The sequence below is a fragment of the Aquarana catesbeiana genome, linkage group LG04 (genome assembly GCF_042186555.1).
Source record: "Aquarana catesbeiana isolate 2022-GZ linkage group LG04, ASM4218655v1, whole genome shotgun sequence".
NCBI classification, from domain to species: Eukaryota; Metazoa; Chordata; class Amphibia; order Anura; family Ranidae; genus Aquarana; species Aquarana catesbeiana.
The window spans coordinates 191,382,676-191,399,787 of NC_133327.1; the positions used below are offsets into that span (position 1 = coordinate 191,382,676).

At 42.0% G+C, this 17,112-nt stretch overlaps 1 protein-coding gene across 28 annotated transcripts in view; it reads right to left on the reverse strand.

Annotated features, from left to right (window-relative positions):
• MBNL1 (muscleblind like splicing regulator 1) overlaps positions 1-17,112 on the reverse strand; it is a 289,440-nt gene that overhangs the window by 20,081 nt on the left and 252,247 nt on the right. For 19 of the 28 annotated variants that reach the window (XM_073626033.1, XM_073626017.1, XM_073626025.1 and 16 more), the window contains 3 exons: positions 11,567-11,812; positions 4,226-4,279; positions 2,839-2,992 (listed from right to left, as the gene is read on the reverse strand). In XM_073626033.1, the coding sequence (XP_073482134.1) occupies positions 2,839-2,992; positions 4,226-4,279; positions 11,567-11,812 (454 nt within the window). The remainder of the gene's footprint in view (positions 1-2,838; positions 2,993-4,225; positions 4,280-11,566; positions 11,813-17,112) is intronic. The other 9 variants (XM_073626023.1, XM_073626035.1, XM_073626040.1 and 6 more) reach the window with 1 other exon arrangement.

Below are 17,112 nucleotides of genomic sequence, written 5' to 3' on the forward strand. Positions count from 1 at the left end.
TTCTTGCTTAAATTCACAGCAGCCTATGTTATGGATAGTCAAGCCTCTACAGTCAGGTTATTGCTGCTAAACAGTGAAGAATGTTATATAACACTGGTGTTCTAATTCAGCTGCGATAACTACAATTTTATTGGATCTGTGAATGGGTACCACACAGATATATATCCTTGACTAATCCCTGCTGGTATTCTATATGCCTGCATACCAGAATGTAGTAACAGGCCATAGCATGATAAAACTAGATTGTCTAAATGCAGCTATAGCACTTGGTACACCTGTCATGAAAAAATTACATAGGCTGCCATTACTGACCTTCCTATTGTCTGTCTCTAGATGTCTGATGCTTACATTTCAGTGCTTTCTGAGTCACTGACCTGAAATAAGCATAGAGACAAAGAATTCTGACATATCTCTGATACTCCACAGCATGCTCGGTTCGAGTGTTTGGCTCAAAAAGATTGGAAACAGACACAGCCAGGCATTTTAGGAGAAAGCCAGCAGTAGCACCCCAGTAATATGAGGATGTACTTTAGGGGTAACAAGCCTACCCCCTACAGTTGCCAAAATCCATTTTAACCTTTCGGATGTTTTTGAAAATTCTTTGCATAATTAGGCTTGGTTCACACTTGTGTATGTTGCATTCTGCAAGTAGGACAGCCAACTCATTTCAATGGGCTGCCCTACCCATAGAAACATGGGGAAAGAAGTCCCTGACTATTTTTTTTAAATCGTGCCACATGGGACTGCACAGTGCCGGGGTACCATACAGTTTAGTGCACACAAAAACAGGGGAGTGTTGTGAGGGTGCTACTAAGAATTAAAGGCACCCCACACATCTGCCAAAGAGCACGTTTCTCTCACTTGTTGGGAACGTATGCATGTTCCCGACTCACAATAATGTGAACCTAGCCTTAAAGTCCAAGGATATTTTATAGTTAGAACATAAACAATAGGTGTCTGGTGTGACTCAAATGTTTGCATGGTTCCAAAGCAAATACTGATTGATGGATGTTCTAAGAAATGACACAAAGGACCCATGGGACCCACATCTTAAAAAAGACTGAGCACCTTACTTTAATCCTTGAGTTAGGTAAATCTAACAAAAGAATAACTAATACCATATCTTAATTGAGTAAAAGTGGTGGGATCATGAGAACAGCAGCAGTTTATTTAATTATTTAAAAAACTACAGAGCCCGGTCTGTGGCCAGTTTACAGATGTCTTCATGCTCTAGCTACTCACACTCTATCTAGTCATGCTCTTCTCTCTAAATTGGTTAAGTATTTTGGTAATTTGTATCAGCTACAGACCATTCAGAAAGAGCTATTTTCTGCATCCTGGCTGTTGTTTTAGGTAACAACACACTACTAAACGTTTCACAACGTTGTTCAAGGAAAGCCAAACCTCAGAAAGAAGTTCACATATTTTAGACAGAAATCTCAATTTCTTGAAAACATCATGGATTTTGGCAACAAAGTGCTTTGGGTTTTGTGTTAAAGGGAAGCTGTTACAATTAAATACCCATGTGAGAATCCTCAGGTGAAACCTCCATTATCTGACTTATGTTTCATATGAATTCAGGTCAGTGATAAGTTTGGGTTCAGTGCTACAGAACTAATATGCAACTTGGCAGTAAGATAATAGCAGCTTATCTATGATGACTTACACATGTTTCCCTGTAAATAAGTCACCAACTTCTAGACTAATGTGTACACTAGACACACCTTCACAGCACTGTTGCAAGTTGATTTATAAGTAATGTTTGCCTCATAAGTCATAAAAGATCCTAGAAGGACTCACAGCACAACTATTGCACTCTAGTGTTCAGTGATGTTACCGTGAGAGTCACATGATGGCAGTTTAAGCATGCTACACTTCCTAATCCATTTATTACTTACTCTGGTCTCTGCCACTTTTATGCCCTCTTTTCCATGATATGGACATTCTATAGCTGTTAAAAATCTCTCATTTTCAAAACTGTCCCTGGTTTTGGAGGTTTGTCCTGGTCATTTACACATTAAATCTTGCTTTGCTTATTATAATGAACTATACAATGCAATAATGTTATATTTGATATATCACTATATAGCTAATGAAAAGTAGCAAACAGCAATAAAGTTCTTATATTCATATTCATGATAATATTGGCTTTTTTGGACTTTTGCATAGGTCTTAGATTGCAAGCTCCATACAATTTAGTTTACCTTCTGATTTCAGTGATTTTTACAGTGTAGAATCTTCAATTCATAGAGATACTAACAGCTACATAAAAACGTTTGTAGTAAGATACCCAAGCATTACGGGCATCTCTATGGTTAAAAACACCTATAGCAGGGATCTTCAAACTACGGCCCTCCAGCTGTTTCGGAACTATACTTCCCAAGAGGCATTGTAAAACTCTGGCATTCACAGACATGAGTAGGCATGATGGGAATTGTATTTCCTGAACAACTGGGGGGCTATAGTTTGGAGTCTCCTGACCTACAGCAATGAAGAGGAGGCATGGCAGAGTTAAGCACATAGCAAGTAACTAGGCAGGGGGTGCAAGATCAACAATAGGATCAAACGATATAAACCTGTCAACAGTGTACATAAATAAATCCTTTCATGCATATCTCACTCTTCTGATACCCTATTACTGTAATACTGTCACTGCTATCCACACTGGAGACAAAAAACACACAGCATGCAACCCCCACACCCTTCACATTGCTAATCACAAATTAGTACTGTACACAATAATTGCAAGAAATATCACACCCTCCGTTTGAGTAAATGTTCTGTCATTGTCCATTTATCACCTTTTCCTGATAGAGATTGACTTCACACTGAACTTACCTGGTGGGAAAAAGGCTGCCTGCTGCTGGAGCTGCATGTTGGCAAGAGCCTGTTGGTACTGGAAAAAACCCGTATTAAACATTCCAGTGGCACCATTGGTTTTTTCAAGTGCAGGCCTCTTTGGTAATGGGGGAAGTACATTTTGAGGAATTCCCTTCAAGCCCAAGGAGTTAGAGGAAACCATAAAAGAAATGAGGAGAACATGTGAATAAAAGGTAAAGAGATCACCATTCAAAAAGCATTATTAATGCACTCTGAGCTGGAGAGGAGAACAAGTGACTACAAATGGCCTCTTGACTTACTTCTCCAGAGCTGAGTGAGATAAGCCATCAGCAAACAAAGCAGCCATCTAGTCTACAGAAATAACTTGACAATTGTGACCATGGCTTATTCCTGACAAAGTTTTCCACACCTCTTCAAGGATACCTATCACTGATCCACTAAGCACCCACGTAATGGAGTCCAAGGGCCAGCCAATGTGTTGGACTGTTCGGCATTTACAGAGGAATCTTTGATGCCAAGATAAGTGCAGGTGACAGGTATTGCTTTCAGAAGAAGAATACACTAATGCTTACCAAGTAGTGGCAGATGAGGAACTGATAGCTAGATGCAGTTCACACAGGCCAATCACCTTCTCTTCTCCTCCTGTCATCATATTTACAAGTGGATTGTCCTTTCATACACAGAGGCAACAGACATTATAGAAGAATAATATCTGTGCCATGTTAAAAAATATCCACGTTTATATTACCCCTCAAAAAAGGTTTAATTTGGAGCTATATGGCAGATAGAATGTAACAGGCAATGTCCTAAAGTTTGATCCTTAAGCAAAATATAAAATATAAAAACGATCAAAGCTGAAGTTTCTGCACTGCTAGCTCCATGAAGGTCAATGATTAAAGCAACAGTTTTACAGAATGATTGAAGAAGGTTGGGTCCAGTTGAACCATACCCACACTTCCCCAACACTACCTACACATGCAAAATCTACTACTGCATGCAAGTATGTTAACACTGACTTACAAATGTTAAAACTACACATATACATAAGAATAGCAATAAAGCCATGCCAACCACACAGATACAGTACAAACAATCACATATATAGACAGGCCTCTCTATTCCACAATACATATTCTGTTGTGGCAGAACTGAGTGTGGTTACTATAACAGGGGCTTATTAAAAGATAAAACTGAAATTGTACACATACATGTACATTTTGTGTGTACATGTATAATTTGTAAACCACAGTCAGTCTGGAATTGCATATTCTGCCCATACAACAAAAACATATCTAAAAATAGTAATAATTCTATGCTTGTAAGTTTAACACTTGTTTGTACAATAAAGCTACATGCCAAGCTTAAAGGTGAAAGGTCATAGTACCAGGTCAAAGGTTGCCTCGAGGGGTCGCTTCAGTGATTTGACAGCCGACTGAGTCTTAATTAGCAGGCAGCGAGCACATGATGGCAATGGGCCAATGGGGTTCAAGCGCATTAACATAAACAGCAAGCAGAGGTGCATCATGGGGGCAGCAGTGCATATTTTGGTAGGTGAGGAAAAAAAAAACAAATAAAAAAACAAATCATCCGAATGCCGTAAATAACAAATAACAAGACTAAGCATGCACAGTAAAGTTACTGATATGTTATTGTCAACTACCACTTTCTCACTGATAGCAAAAATTATATTAATAAAGACATTCTGATCAGCTAACGGCCACATTATTGCTAGTGCAGGTACAGTTTAATACATTTAAAGGCCTTAACCACCAAGCTTTTAAAATGTTTTGTAGAGTCAAGTTTTGCATGCTTGTCTGAATGTCACGTGTCCCTGGTTCATGCGTAGCATTTAGCAGTAGGTAAATATAGTATAGTCTTTGTTACCAGGCTTAGCGCTTTTCAACATAAGGGTCAGTTTAAATAAGCATGCTTAAAGGATAGAGATGACCAGCTGTTCAAACTCTACCAGTATTTTATACATTTAGTGCTCACACCATGGGCAATGAGATAATATAGTTAAAGTGGAACTTCACTCAGAAAATTAAATCCTACTAGATCACTTCAGGCTGGCCCCTTTTGCATGTAAAACATTAAAATTAAATGCCTATACTGTTAGCACTGCCGAGTTTATAGAGGCCAATCTGCTGACAGCCTTAAAGCACAATTAAACCCTCATATCCTTTACAGCCAAGGAAGCAGCTTCAGTTTGGTCTGCAACTGCCAAGGCACTGCACATGTGATCAGTTATGACACCAGCCATTTAATGGTTTGACAGTTTGCTTGAGGACACAAGCTAATGTGACAGTTAGTAATCCTGACATTCCAGGAATGTAACTGTTTTTTTGAAACCTTTAAATTGATGAGTTTAGTTCCACTTTATGATTTACTGCTGTTCAGGGGCTTTGGGCTTCAGCAAAACCAGCAAGAAGAAACAGGAGCAATGCTGGAGGCAATTTACAGCACACACTAAATTTGGTAGCATAATTATTAATGTAGAATATATGTTCCTTGATAAAGAACATTCTTTTTTATTAGGTTGTTATGGGTAAAGTTCCACTTTAACAAATAGGGGTAATTTTCCATTTTGATCCATTTGCCCATGCAGGATACAAAGCTACCCAAAAGGAAATGTTTTTTTAATGCAGAGAAATGTAGAAATGTACTCAACTAGCTGTGAAGAGTGAGATAATAATCAGACTGGCAGATTATCAATATTCACTCATGTGCTACAAATGTCAAGCTTTCAGTTACTCAGACTAACAAATTAATTCAGTTTTGAAGTTATAAGAAGACATTAAACAAGAGTTTTTGAATTAAACATTGCAGCAGTGCCACTGGAATTCAAACAATTTGACAGCTGCCGCAGTATTGTTCTGGTGTGTGCGTGTTTGTGATATAGTTAAAAAAAGAGGGGAGACATGTACATTAGTAGTATGCAGTATAGGCACACCATCTCCTTTTGCAGTGTTATATTGCACAATAGGTTATGGATTGGCAATAAAGCTGTCAAAGCAAGCTCTTTTGTTATACCTTCATGTTACTTGTACTGTGTTTTTCCACAGAAGACAAAATACACATTTTTCACAAGAGACACACAACTGTGCACAGTAGCAATTAGAAACTATAATGCTGCAATGCATACATACTCCTTTACATTCAGGTTTTAAATTTACAACTATTTTAGCAAGCCATACTAACTGTACACTGTACTAATGTGTTTGAATAAATACAAGCAAAGCAATCCACGCTATTCCAGATTTGCCATATATCATCACATGTATATAGGTTGTGGATGGGATGTATCCTTAAAGGGTCAGGAACTATAAAATACCTTTTGTTTCAATGTGGGACGATTTAAACTGCATACATGATGAAATTCAGATACAGGCAGCTCAATTTGTATGCAAATCTTTTTTTTTTTTTTTTTGGCAAAGGATAAGCTTGACACCCTATCTTCTACCCTGCTATTTGGGCAGCTTTACTAACCAACAGGGAGACTCAGGAGGTGGGTGTAGTGGGGCCAGGCCTGACATTTACAAAGGATAAATACTATATACAAAGAGAGCTTTGAGTATTTCTCCTGTGGTTGGGTCAAAACCCAACATAGCATATATTTCCAAACCAACATAGTATAAGCTATCTATCTATCTATCTATCTATCTATCTATCTATCTATCTATCTATCTATCTATCTATCTATCTATCTATCTATCTATCTATCTATCCACAAAAGAGAATTCACCATCTGTCCCTATAACCACAATAAGTGAATCACCATTATTGAAAACTGCCTATATAACATAATCCCAGACAGCAAGGATAACTTGCCACAAATATGTGACAGTGTTGAATTGTAAGTCTGTTAACTAGCTGCACTTTTGCACTGGCAAGTTTTACACTTGCAGAGCACTTGAAGCACAAGTTCTAGTTGACACTTTTCCAATTTGTAGCAAATGTGTGTGGCAAGTCTCTAGCAAGAGCAAAGTTGCAGTGGTGAGTCTATTGCAAGAGCTGTGCAAGTCTACAGCACGTGTGGACTTGCTGTAATTGTGCAACAAACCTGTGAAGCTTAGCAAGTTTAATTATAGCTTAGCAAATCACTTTCAAACCTGCAGCTCAATTGCATTGCTATCTGGGGAAAAAGTAGGAATGAGCACATCGTAAGATGAAATTAATCTTGTATGTATGTGTGTTTTTTTGGTAGTTTTGAAATTTATACTTTGCTGGGTTTTGACCCAATTACTGTTCTATTTTTATATTGTACGTATCATTTTGGTTTTGAAGTCAGGGTTTTGTTCCTCCCATTTTGTGTTTTCCCAATTCCTTTTTTTCTTTTTAGAGGGCTTTTTTGCTTTCTGATTTACAAAGAAAAGTCAAGATTTGCATAGCTGCTTAAACCTTTAGGTCTACAATTTTTTCTGTCTCTCAATTGCTAGTGAAGGTAACTTCTGCTTATACGCTTTTCATCATATGTTCATTTTTTGATCAGTTTATGTAAAAAAGCTTACAATAAAATTTGGTAAAAGTTTATCAGAACTGAAGATATTTGAACAAAAACACCCTTGAATAGCAGCACTGTCTGTAGAGGGTATTGTTAGATGAGCTATTAGATTTAGATGGACATTATGTAAGTGACCTACAAATTAAAGCTGAACTCCAGCTAACACGTTTTAATCATCTACAGCTGGGATATGCAATTAGCGGACCTCCAGCTGTTGCAAAACTACAAGTCCCATCATGCCTCTGCCTCTGGGTGTCATGCTTGTGGCTGTCTTGCTATGCCTCATGGGACTTGTAGTTCTGCAACAGCTGGAGGTCCGCTAATTGCATATCCCTGATCTACAGCAACAGTTTTTCTTTTCATTTTGTGTAGAGTTAAGCCTCGCACACACAATCGGATTTTCGGCAGGGAATTGTGTAACGACAGACTGTTTACCTAAAATCTGACCGTTAGTACGCTCCATCAGACAATTGTTGTCCAACTTTCCTCCAACAAATGTTGGATGGCAGGCTAGTAAATTTTCGGCGGGCAACAGTTGGCTGTCAAATTTTCCTATCGTGTGTACCCAAGTCCGTCACACAAAAGTCCAAAGTACAAACACGCATGCTCGGAATCAATGCTCACCAAACACGACATTAGCAGAAGGTGCCCAAAGGGTGGCACCCAAGAGCTGAAATTCCACATAGTACGTCACTACGTTCGTATTTGCTGGCCGACAATTGTGTACCGTTTGTATGCAAGACAAGTTCCTGGCACACGCCCTTCGGACAAAAGTCTGACGGTTTGTTGGCCAACAATCTGATCGTGTGTACGAGGCTTAAGAGAGGGCTAAAACTGCTGTCAGTTTTTGTTTGCCTTCTGTGTCTCATTAGGTAGATTTCCCTTCACTTCCTAGCTTGTAGACTCAGCAGAATGTGATGATATATCTTCCCGATGTGAGGGAAATCCCCTCTTTTGTCACAGAGACATGTGTCCCTATTGAAAGATTTCCCTTCTATTCCTGTTCTGGTGACATCTCAAGTGTTAAATGTACTTGCACTTTCATTCCTGGCAGGGCCGGATTTCCCACAAGGCCACCGAGGCCAGGCCTCGGGGCGGCAGTGGTACAGGGGCGGCCCGGCGCCGCTCCTGCAATGACTTCTCGGCCGCCCCCCACACTAACCTAGCAGCATGCAGCGCACCCGGGCACCAGAGAGGTGGGGGCGCTGAAGCGCTAGAGTGCTCCTCTCCCTCCTCCTACTCTCTGTGTCCAGACGCGGCTCCCTCCGCTCCCACCGCCGCCGCTGCTGTTTTTTTCGAGGCTTCAGCCTGTCCCCCCTCCCTCCTCCTGTCAGAGAAGGAGAGCAGCCGCCGGAGATCGGAGCGGCTGGTCTCTGTGCGGGGGGCGGGGGGGCGCGTGTTCTCTTGTGTCTCTCACTCCCGCCCAAGCCTGTCTCCATCTGTTCACTTATGGAGGGGGAGTTGTCCTGGGAGGGGGGGTTGTCCTGGGGCTCTGTACTAGTGAAGGGGGGGGTTGTCCTGGGGCTCTGTACTAGTGAAGGGGGGGTTTGTCTGGGGGGGGTTGTACTAATGAAGGGGGGGTTGTCCTGGGGGTCTGTACTAATGGAGGGGGGGTTTGTCCTGGGGGGGTCTGTACTAATGAAGGGAGGGGTGGTTTGTCCTGGGGGGGTCTGTGCTAATGGAGGGGGTGGGGGTTGACCTGGGGGGGTTTGTACTAATGGAGAGGGGGTTGTCCTGAGGGGGGTTTGTACTAATGGAGGGGGGTTGACCTGGGGGAGGTTTGTACTAATGGAGGGGGGTTGTCCTGGGGGGTATGTACTAATGGAGGGGGGTTGTCCTGGGGGGTTTGTACTAATGGAGGGGCGTTTGTCCTGGGGGGTCTGTACTAATGAAGGGAGGGGGGTTTGTCCTGGGGGGGGGTCTGTACTAATGAAGGGAGGGGGGTTTGTCCTGGGGGGGTCTGTGCTAATGGAGGGGGTGGGGGTTGACCTGGGGGGTTTGTACTAATGGAGAGGGGGTTGTCCTGGGGGGGTTTGTACTAATGGAGGGGGGGTTGACCTGGGGGGGTTGTACTAATGGAGGGGGGTTGTCCTGGGGGGTTGTCCTGGGGGGTATGTACTAATGGAGGGGGAGTTGTCCTGGGGGGTATGTACTAATGGAGGGGGGTTGTCCTGGGGGGTTTGTACTAATGGAGGGGCGTTTGTCCTGGGGGGTCTGTACTAATGAAGGGAGGGGGGTTTGTCCTGGGGGGTCTGTACTAATGAAGGGAGGGGGGTTTGTCCTGGGGGGGTCTGTACTAATGAAGGGAGGGGGGTTTGTCCTGGGGGGGTCTGTACTAATAAAGGGAGGGGGGTTTGTCCTGGGGGGGTCTGTACTAATGAAGGGAGGGGGGTTTGTCCTAGGGGGGTCTGTACTAAGGGAGGGGGGTTTGTCCTGGGGGGCATCTGTACTAATGAAGGGAGGGGGGTTTGTCCTGGGGGGGTCTGTACTAATAAAGGGAGGGGGGTTTGTCCTGGGGGGATCTGTACTAATGAAGGGAGGGGGGTTTGTCCTGAGGGGGTCTGTACTAATGAAGGGAGGGGGGTTTGTCCTGGGGGGGTCTGTACTAATGAAGGGAGGGGGGTTTGTCCTGGGGGGGTCTGTACTAATGAAGGGAGGGGGGTTTGTCCTAGGGGGGGTCTGTACTAAGGGAGGGGGGTTTGTCCTGGGGGGATCTGTACTAATGAAGGGAGGGGGGTTTGTCCTGGTGGGGGTCTGTACTAATGGATGGGGGTTTGTCCTGGGGGGGGGTCTGTACTAATGGAGGGGGGTGGTTTGTCCTGGGGGGGTCTACACCCAGGAAAGTACACCCAGGACTCCAGAGGGAGAGGGCAGTGCTGAGGGAACACCATCAGAGAGAGAACCCCGCTGCCCTGCGCCACCAGAGGGAAAGCCACACAGCCTGGCGCCATCCCTGGCGGAGAAAGGAATGGAGTCATTGCAGGAATACAGATCTGGGTGCTACCCAACAGACTCGCCACGGGCAATTCAGAGTGAGCTGACTCCTGATCAGAGGGAACCGTTGCTGTATCGCTGGGTCAGGTGAGAGGGCCTATCGGCCATTATCTACTAATGTCCATAGGAACTGCAGTCTCTGACCATCTCCTGTATCATGTCTGCAATCTCTGACCATCTCCTGTACTATGATTGCAGTCTCTGACCATCTCTTGTATCATGTCTGCAGTCTTTGACCGTATCATGTCTGGGGGCTCTTTCTGGTGGTGTGTGTGTGTGTGTGTGTGTGTGTGTGGGGGGGGGGGGCGGCATTGAAGGGCCCGGCCTTGGGGCGGCAAAGGGAGTAAATCCGGGCCTGATTCCTGGTCACATTAGTGAGCATGACAATCAGAGAGAGCAAATCTCCCGAATAGGTCCAACAACAGCAAATTCTGACTGTGGCTCTAAGCCATTGCCAATCTATCCAAATCTGAAAAAAAACATGTTTGTCTTTCAAAAATGAATAGTCTGTATTGCACTTGGTTGGCTGAATGACAATTTCCGCCTATGGCTGTGCCCCTTATTTTTCACCCCGATGGGCTTACCTCTACAATTAGGCCAATCATAGGAGCGTGGTCTTAGGGACTGTCATTCAGCCAGTCAAGTGAAATAAACATGTATGAAGCGAGGTCATCGGTGTGGGGCTTCTCCTTGTTTGCTTGCTATTCAGTGTGGTGCTGGGATGAGCTCCTAAAAGCTGGAACCTGACAGGCTACAGACTGCAGAATTCACTGGATCCTCAAGCAGAGCAAGCAGCATTGATCTTCCTCAGTAAACTGTATTATGATTGGCTGCTGCAATCTAAACCTCATGACTGCTCCTTGCACTGTCATAATCCCATATGTCCTTTTAGGCACCCTCAGGAACCTTGACACCCATAATTGTAAAGAAAATGAATAATATTTTATATAAAACAATTTGTAAGTTACTGACCCTCTGAGAATTCAAGTATTCCCAAGCATAACAGATATCAGTTTAACCCATTCACAGGTCAAGAATGGATTTGGTTTGCTTAGAGGCTTAGAGAAGTAGTAAATAACAGGCCCATTGTAAGATATCTATGCAATATGCATTAGCCGCTTTATCCCCAATAAGCCTCCAATTATCCAGCAGGGAAGAAGCACATTACTTTGGTGAAGTAGCAAGGATGTCACTTAATTGCTTCAATCTCTCCAGTATTAAGAGACTCACCATGGCTGCTGCCTGAGCAACTGCAGCTTGATTGACCTGGTACTGAGCAGCCTTGATCTTGGCTTGCAAGTGTGCAGGCGGATGGAAGTATTTGCACTTTTCCCGTGAACATCTTCCTTTAATGTAATCCATGCACACAGTGACTGTATTATCATTGGTATCAATCATTGCGCTCTCAGATGGGTGGGCAAACCGACATTCATTTTCTCCTCTATTGCAGTTCCCACGCTGGTACTCCCGACATACCTGTGGACACAAAGGCAAACACTATTTATTAATTGGTGGCATTTTTTTTAAAATTATTTTACAAGGCATATTGAATAAATCAGTGTAAATAGCAATGTCAAGTGCAGGCAAACAATCTGAATTCTAGGCACTGTAATTGGATCAAGATGTTGTACAGTGCTTTTTTTTTCTACATTAAGGCCCCTTTCACACTGGGGCGTTGGGGGCGTTGGCGGTACAACAGCGCTATTTTTAGCGCTGCAGTACCGTCGTTCTTGCAGCGGTATTCGGCCGCTAGAGGTGCAGTTTTAACCCCCGCTGGCGGCCGAAAAAGGGTTAAAATCCTTCGTACAGCGTGGCTATAGCCGCGGTATTGCCGCGGTATAGCCGCGCTGTCCCATTGATTTCAATGGGCAGGAGCGGTGAAGGAGCGGTCAATACACCGCTCCTTCACCGCTCCAAAAAAGCGGTTTGCAGGACTTTTTTCACCGTCCTGCCTGCGCACCACTTCAGTGTGAAAGCCCTTGGGCTTTCACACTGAACAAACAGCGGAGGCTGTTTAGGGGCGGTTTGCAGGCGGTATTTTTAGCGCAATACCGCCCCAGTGTGTAAGGGGTCTAAAAAAGCATGGAAAGTAGGTTATATGTATTCCAATGGCATAGTTTACACCAGCATTGTGCATTTCAGTGCTTTTTAATTCCAGGGGAAAAAAAAGTACAATATGCTGCTTCTTTCCTGCGCAGAACTGTACTGAAATAACACATAAAAAAAGTGTTAAAAACGCACATACAGAAACACATCCGCAATGGATCTGGAGGACGTTTTTGTGGTGTGAACTGGCATTTATAATATTGAATAAGCCATAGACTCTCAGGTGTTCATCTTAAAATCCGGATAACAAACTTGTAACTGCAGTGAACATTTTAAAGGAGTGTGGCAATAAAACAACAATGTTTTGTATATATTACAAAGCTGAACTACCTAACATGCATGTTTAACCCATAGTGTCTCTGACAATCTTTACTTTTGTATACAGTATATTAAAATATAGTAATCAGAGTGTTTTGGTAAAATGGAGCTACTGTGGCTAGTAAAGCTGAATATTTCAGACTAACCACTAGAGGGAACCCTAACACTTCTAAAAACAATCATTCTCTACTGTATTGCAGGTATTCAACTTTATAAAACTATAAATAAGAATCAACTGGTACATTATCTAATTGTTCCCTTATTGTGGAAATGTATTTTCACATGCAATCTTGCATGTTTAAAAATGATAAACATCACTTGGATCTGTTTTATATTTAATGTATCAGCTAAAACTCTAAACTGTGTGAATGAAATTACAGTATAAAGCAGAAGCAATCAGGCCAGAAGGTATACATACCCTATATAGTGTATAGTGTGGTATAAGTGTAATCATCAATATTATATTACATATAATTATGGATTACCATATAGTAGTTTAAAATGGGGAATGGGCTACAGTGCAATTATATATAGAAAAGATTATTTGGAGCTTCCTCAAATGAACAGGTCTGCCCTGTAGCCAATGCTTAGATTAAAACCTATCATTATTAAATGTATTATTTTATGTTTTTATATTTTTATCTTAGCTTTGATTAACTAAAGGAACAATGTTCACAGAGAAAATTCAGGCAATATGTTTGCTTTTTTTAAATTGAAACCTCGGGTGAAAACTTTTTGTCAGTGGGAAATGGCCCTCTTTCAGACTTTTACAAGACAAGAGTGATAGGACATCACTCCAATGGGGACAGAAGGACAGACACAATACAGTTGGATTTGTAAACACATTTTAAACAAATATATGTTTTCCTAGTTAAATGGGAAATGATTCTTTCCCATTTAATTTCTAATTTCTTATTCTGGTATCACGTGGAAGAGAAGTCAGGAGACATCTTCTCAGTAGCTTCATAGATATTGATAAAAAGCAAAAGTTGCAAACATTCTTCAAAACAAGTTTTGGTTGGAGTTAGGAATTACCATTGCCTGTATCCAGACTGTACAGACTAAAGTATTGAAATATTCTGAACCAGTAGTAAAAGCACTTTAAAACAAGCCTGCCTTCACCTCTGTAACTAAAGGTATTGTGGAGAAATGCACCTTTAAAGTGGTATTGAACCGAAAACCAAAAATAGAATATTTTGCAATGTAATTTAGTAGCTGCATTATCTTTTTTTAGGCTTTCCCTTCTGTTGTTGCCTTTTGATCTGGCCAGTTACACATCTCCTGTATTAGAATGCCCTCACTCTGGATGAAGAACAGGGGCACCTTTGGACATTAGCATTGTCAGTTGGGGGGCTGGGGAGTGTTAAATGGATTAGCAGATTAAAAACACACTAACAAATGGGAACCAAGCTCCAGCTTGTAATAAAGGTTTTAAATGAGTAAATAAAAGCTGATCATTGAAAGCACCCCTGTCTATGGTAAATGCCTAATCTCAACCCTCATCTGCAGAACAGCTTGTTCATTTGAAAAACAACAGACTTACTGGCTGGATCACCAGGTGAAAAAGGAAAGAAATATAATATAATTATATTATATAAATGTAACATAATAAATGTTTGCTTTGGGGTTTAATACTGTTTTAAATTTCACAACAGCGACAGTGAAATCCAAGCGTTCTTCTCCTTATCTAGTATCTATTGCAACAGACTCATGTCAGCCTTCTGATGTAAACGAACATCGGGGATATTTGAGAACATTCGAATAAAAGCAGCTATAGAGGTCAGGCATGGGTATGTTTGCATAAGTAACTCTGGGTTCTGCTCAGATCCAAACTCATAGGTAGATTAAAGTGGAACCCCACCCCAACCCAAATAAAGCTTAAGTGCATGCAGTGGCAAATTATCTTTTTCCCAGAGATCTGGTACTGATATCATCAATGGGCCAGCACAGAAATGGAGGAAGAAGCCCACTGCTAATGAGCTGATGACATCTAATTTTTAAAACAGTGGCACTCTTTTCACAGCAGGTGTGATACAGAGCAATGAGATGCAGTCAAGTGCAAATAAAAGAGGCAAGTAGCAATGGAGATGATTTACTAAAACTGGAGAATGCAAAATCTGGTGCAGCTGTGCATAGAAACCAATCAGCTTCCAGGCTTTTTGTCAAATCTGAATTGAAGAAGATTAACCTCCCTGTCAGTATGATTATGTCAGGCATTTGATGCTGAAAGCGGTACAATGTTTTGCGTAGAAAATTTGGCGTTTTATATTGTAGGCCTGTAATTCTTTGGAATAACACACTTAAATCTGTCCAAACAAGAGTCTAGTAGACATCCCGGGTATGATAAAATTTGAAACACGAAATCATAAGTTATAATATAATAAATAACTATAAATAATATAATAATAATAAAATGTATTCGATAATGTAATCAAATCAAAAACACTGAAATTTGCTCAGTTGCAGAATTGTCACTGTCGTTTTCTTTCAGTGTTTGATGACGGATTTCCCCAAAAATCACTATCACTCAATTCGTCAAGTGATTCTAATTTATTATCGCTGTTTTCTAGCTGGTCTAAAACCACTTTTGACATAAAGGGACATTTTTTGGTTGCTATGGACAATCTCCAGTTTCCAGGCAGAAAGAACAGTATATATAATATAAAACTGCATACAGGGCACAGGACAAACCACTAGGGACAAAAACGATGTGAAATCATTTGATACAGTTATGTAATCTGTAAGATTACAGTGTACTGTATATATTGTGTGTTTTTAACTTTTTGAATTTGGCACCGGGCTCCGTCACCGGGCTCCGTCACAACACTCGCAGGGAACGGAGCCCGGCACTGTGATTAATCGAGTGGAGACACAGCCGCCGCACACAGAAGGGAGACATTGCAGGATCCTGGGGACAAGGGAAGTAACTTTGCTTGGATCCTGCGATGCGATCCCGAGTCTGGCTCGGGGTTATCGCTTTTGGTACTGAAAATTCACCCCGAGCCAGACTCGGGAATACCGCCTGGGAGGTTAAAAGAGTTGCAAAGTCCCCAGGTTTTTCACCTTAATGCATTAAGGTAAAATAATCTTCTGTGCTGCAGCTGTCCCCCAGAGGCCTCCTTTTTCTTACCTGAACCTGATCGTTTCAGTGCTGAGGACAAGCCCAGAAGCTCCAGCCGCTGTCTCAGGTCCTCATTGGATAGATTAATAGCAGCAGATGTACTGCGGCAGGTTGGCTCTCCTGGGTGAATTGCCGTCATTGTACGTAGGCCGCTTTAAGTCCACTAGAGGGCACGCGCGTGCCGCCGGAGGTCCGTTTGCACTATATGACCCTGTCCCCTAGTGCACCCGCGATCGCTCCTGAGAGAGACAGAACGGGGATCTGTCAATGTAAACCGACAGGTCCCCATTCTGACAGGGGAGGATAGACAGATCGTCTGTTCCCAGTGATTAGGAACAGCGACCTGTCTCCTCCCCCCAGTCACTACACTGCCCCCACAGTTAGAAACACCTCCCTAGGGAACACTTAACCCTTAATTGCCCCCTAGTGTTAACCCCTTCCCTGCCAGTGACATTTACACAGTAATTAGTGCATTTTTATAGCACTGATCGCTGTATAAATGTCAGTGGTCCCAAAAATGTGTCAAAAGTGTCTGATCTGTCCACCACAATGTCGCAGTACCGCTAAAAATTGCAGATTGCGGCTATTACTAGTAAATTTTTTTTTTTTTTTAAATGCAATAAATCTATTCCCTATTTTGTGGATGCTATAACTTTTGCGCAAACCAAAAAATGCAAAATCAATATATATGCTTATTGCGATTTTTTTTTACCAAAAATATGTAGAAGCATACATATTGGCCTAAACCGATGAAGAATTTTGTTTTTTGTTATTTTAAATTGGGGGGAAATTTATTATAGGAAAAAGTAAAAAATATAGTTTTTGTTTTTTTTTTAAATGTCGCTTTTTTTTGTTTATAGCACAAAAAATAAAAATACCACCAAAAGAAAGCTCTATTTGTGGGGAAAAAAGGACGTCAATTTTGTTTGGGTACAGTGTCGCACGACCGCGTAATTGTCAGTTAAAGCGACGCAGTGCTGTATCACAAAAAATGGCCTGATCATTAAGGAGGCAAATCCTTCCGGTCCTAACTTGGTTAAAAAAAAAACAAAACAAACTTTAAAGTGATTGTAAAGTCTCATTTTTTTTTCTTTCTATTAAAATAACAAACATGTTATACTTACCTCCTCTGTGCAGTGGTTTTGCACAAGGCAGCCTGGATCCTCCTCTTCTCGGGTCCCTGGCTGTAGCCCCTGGCCCCTGCCCCCCGTTGAGTGCCCCTACAGCAAGC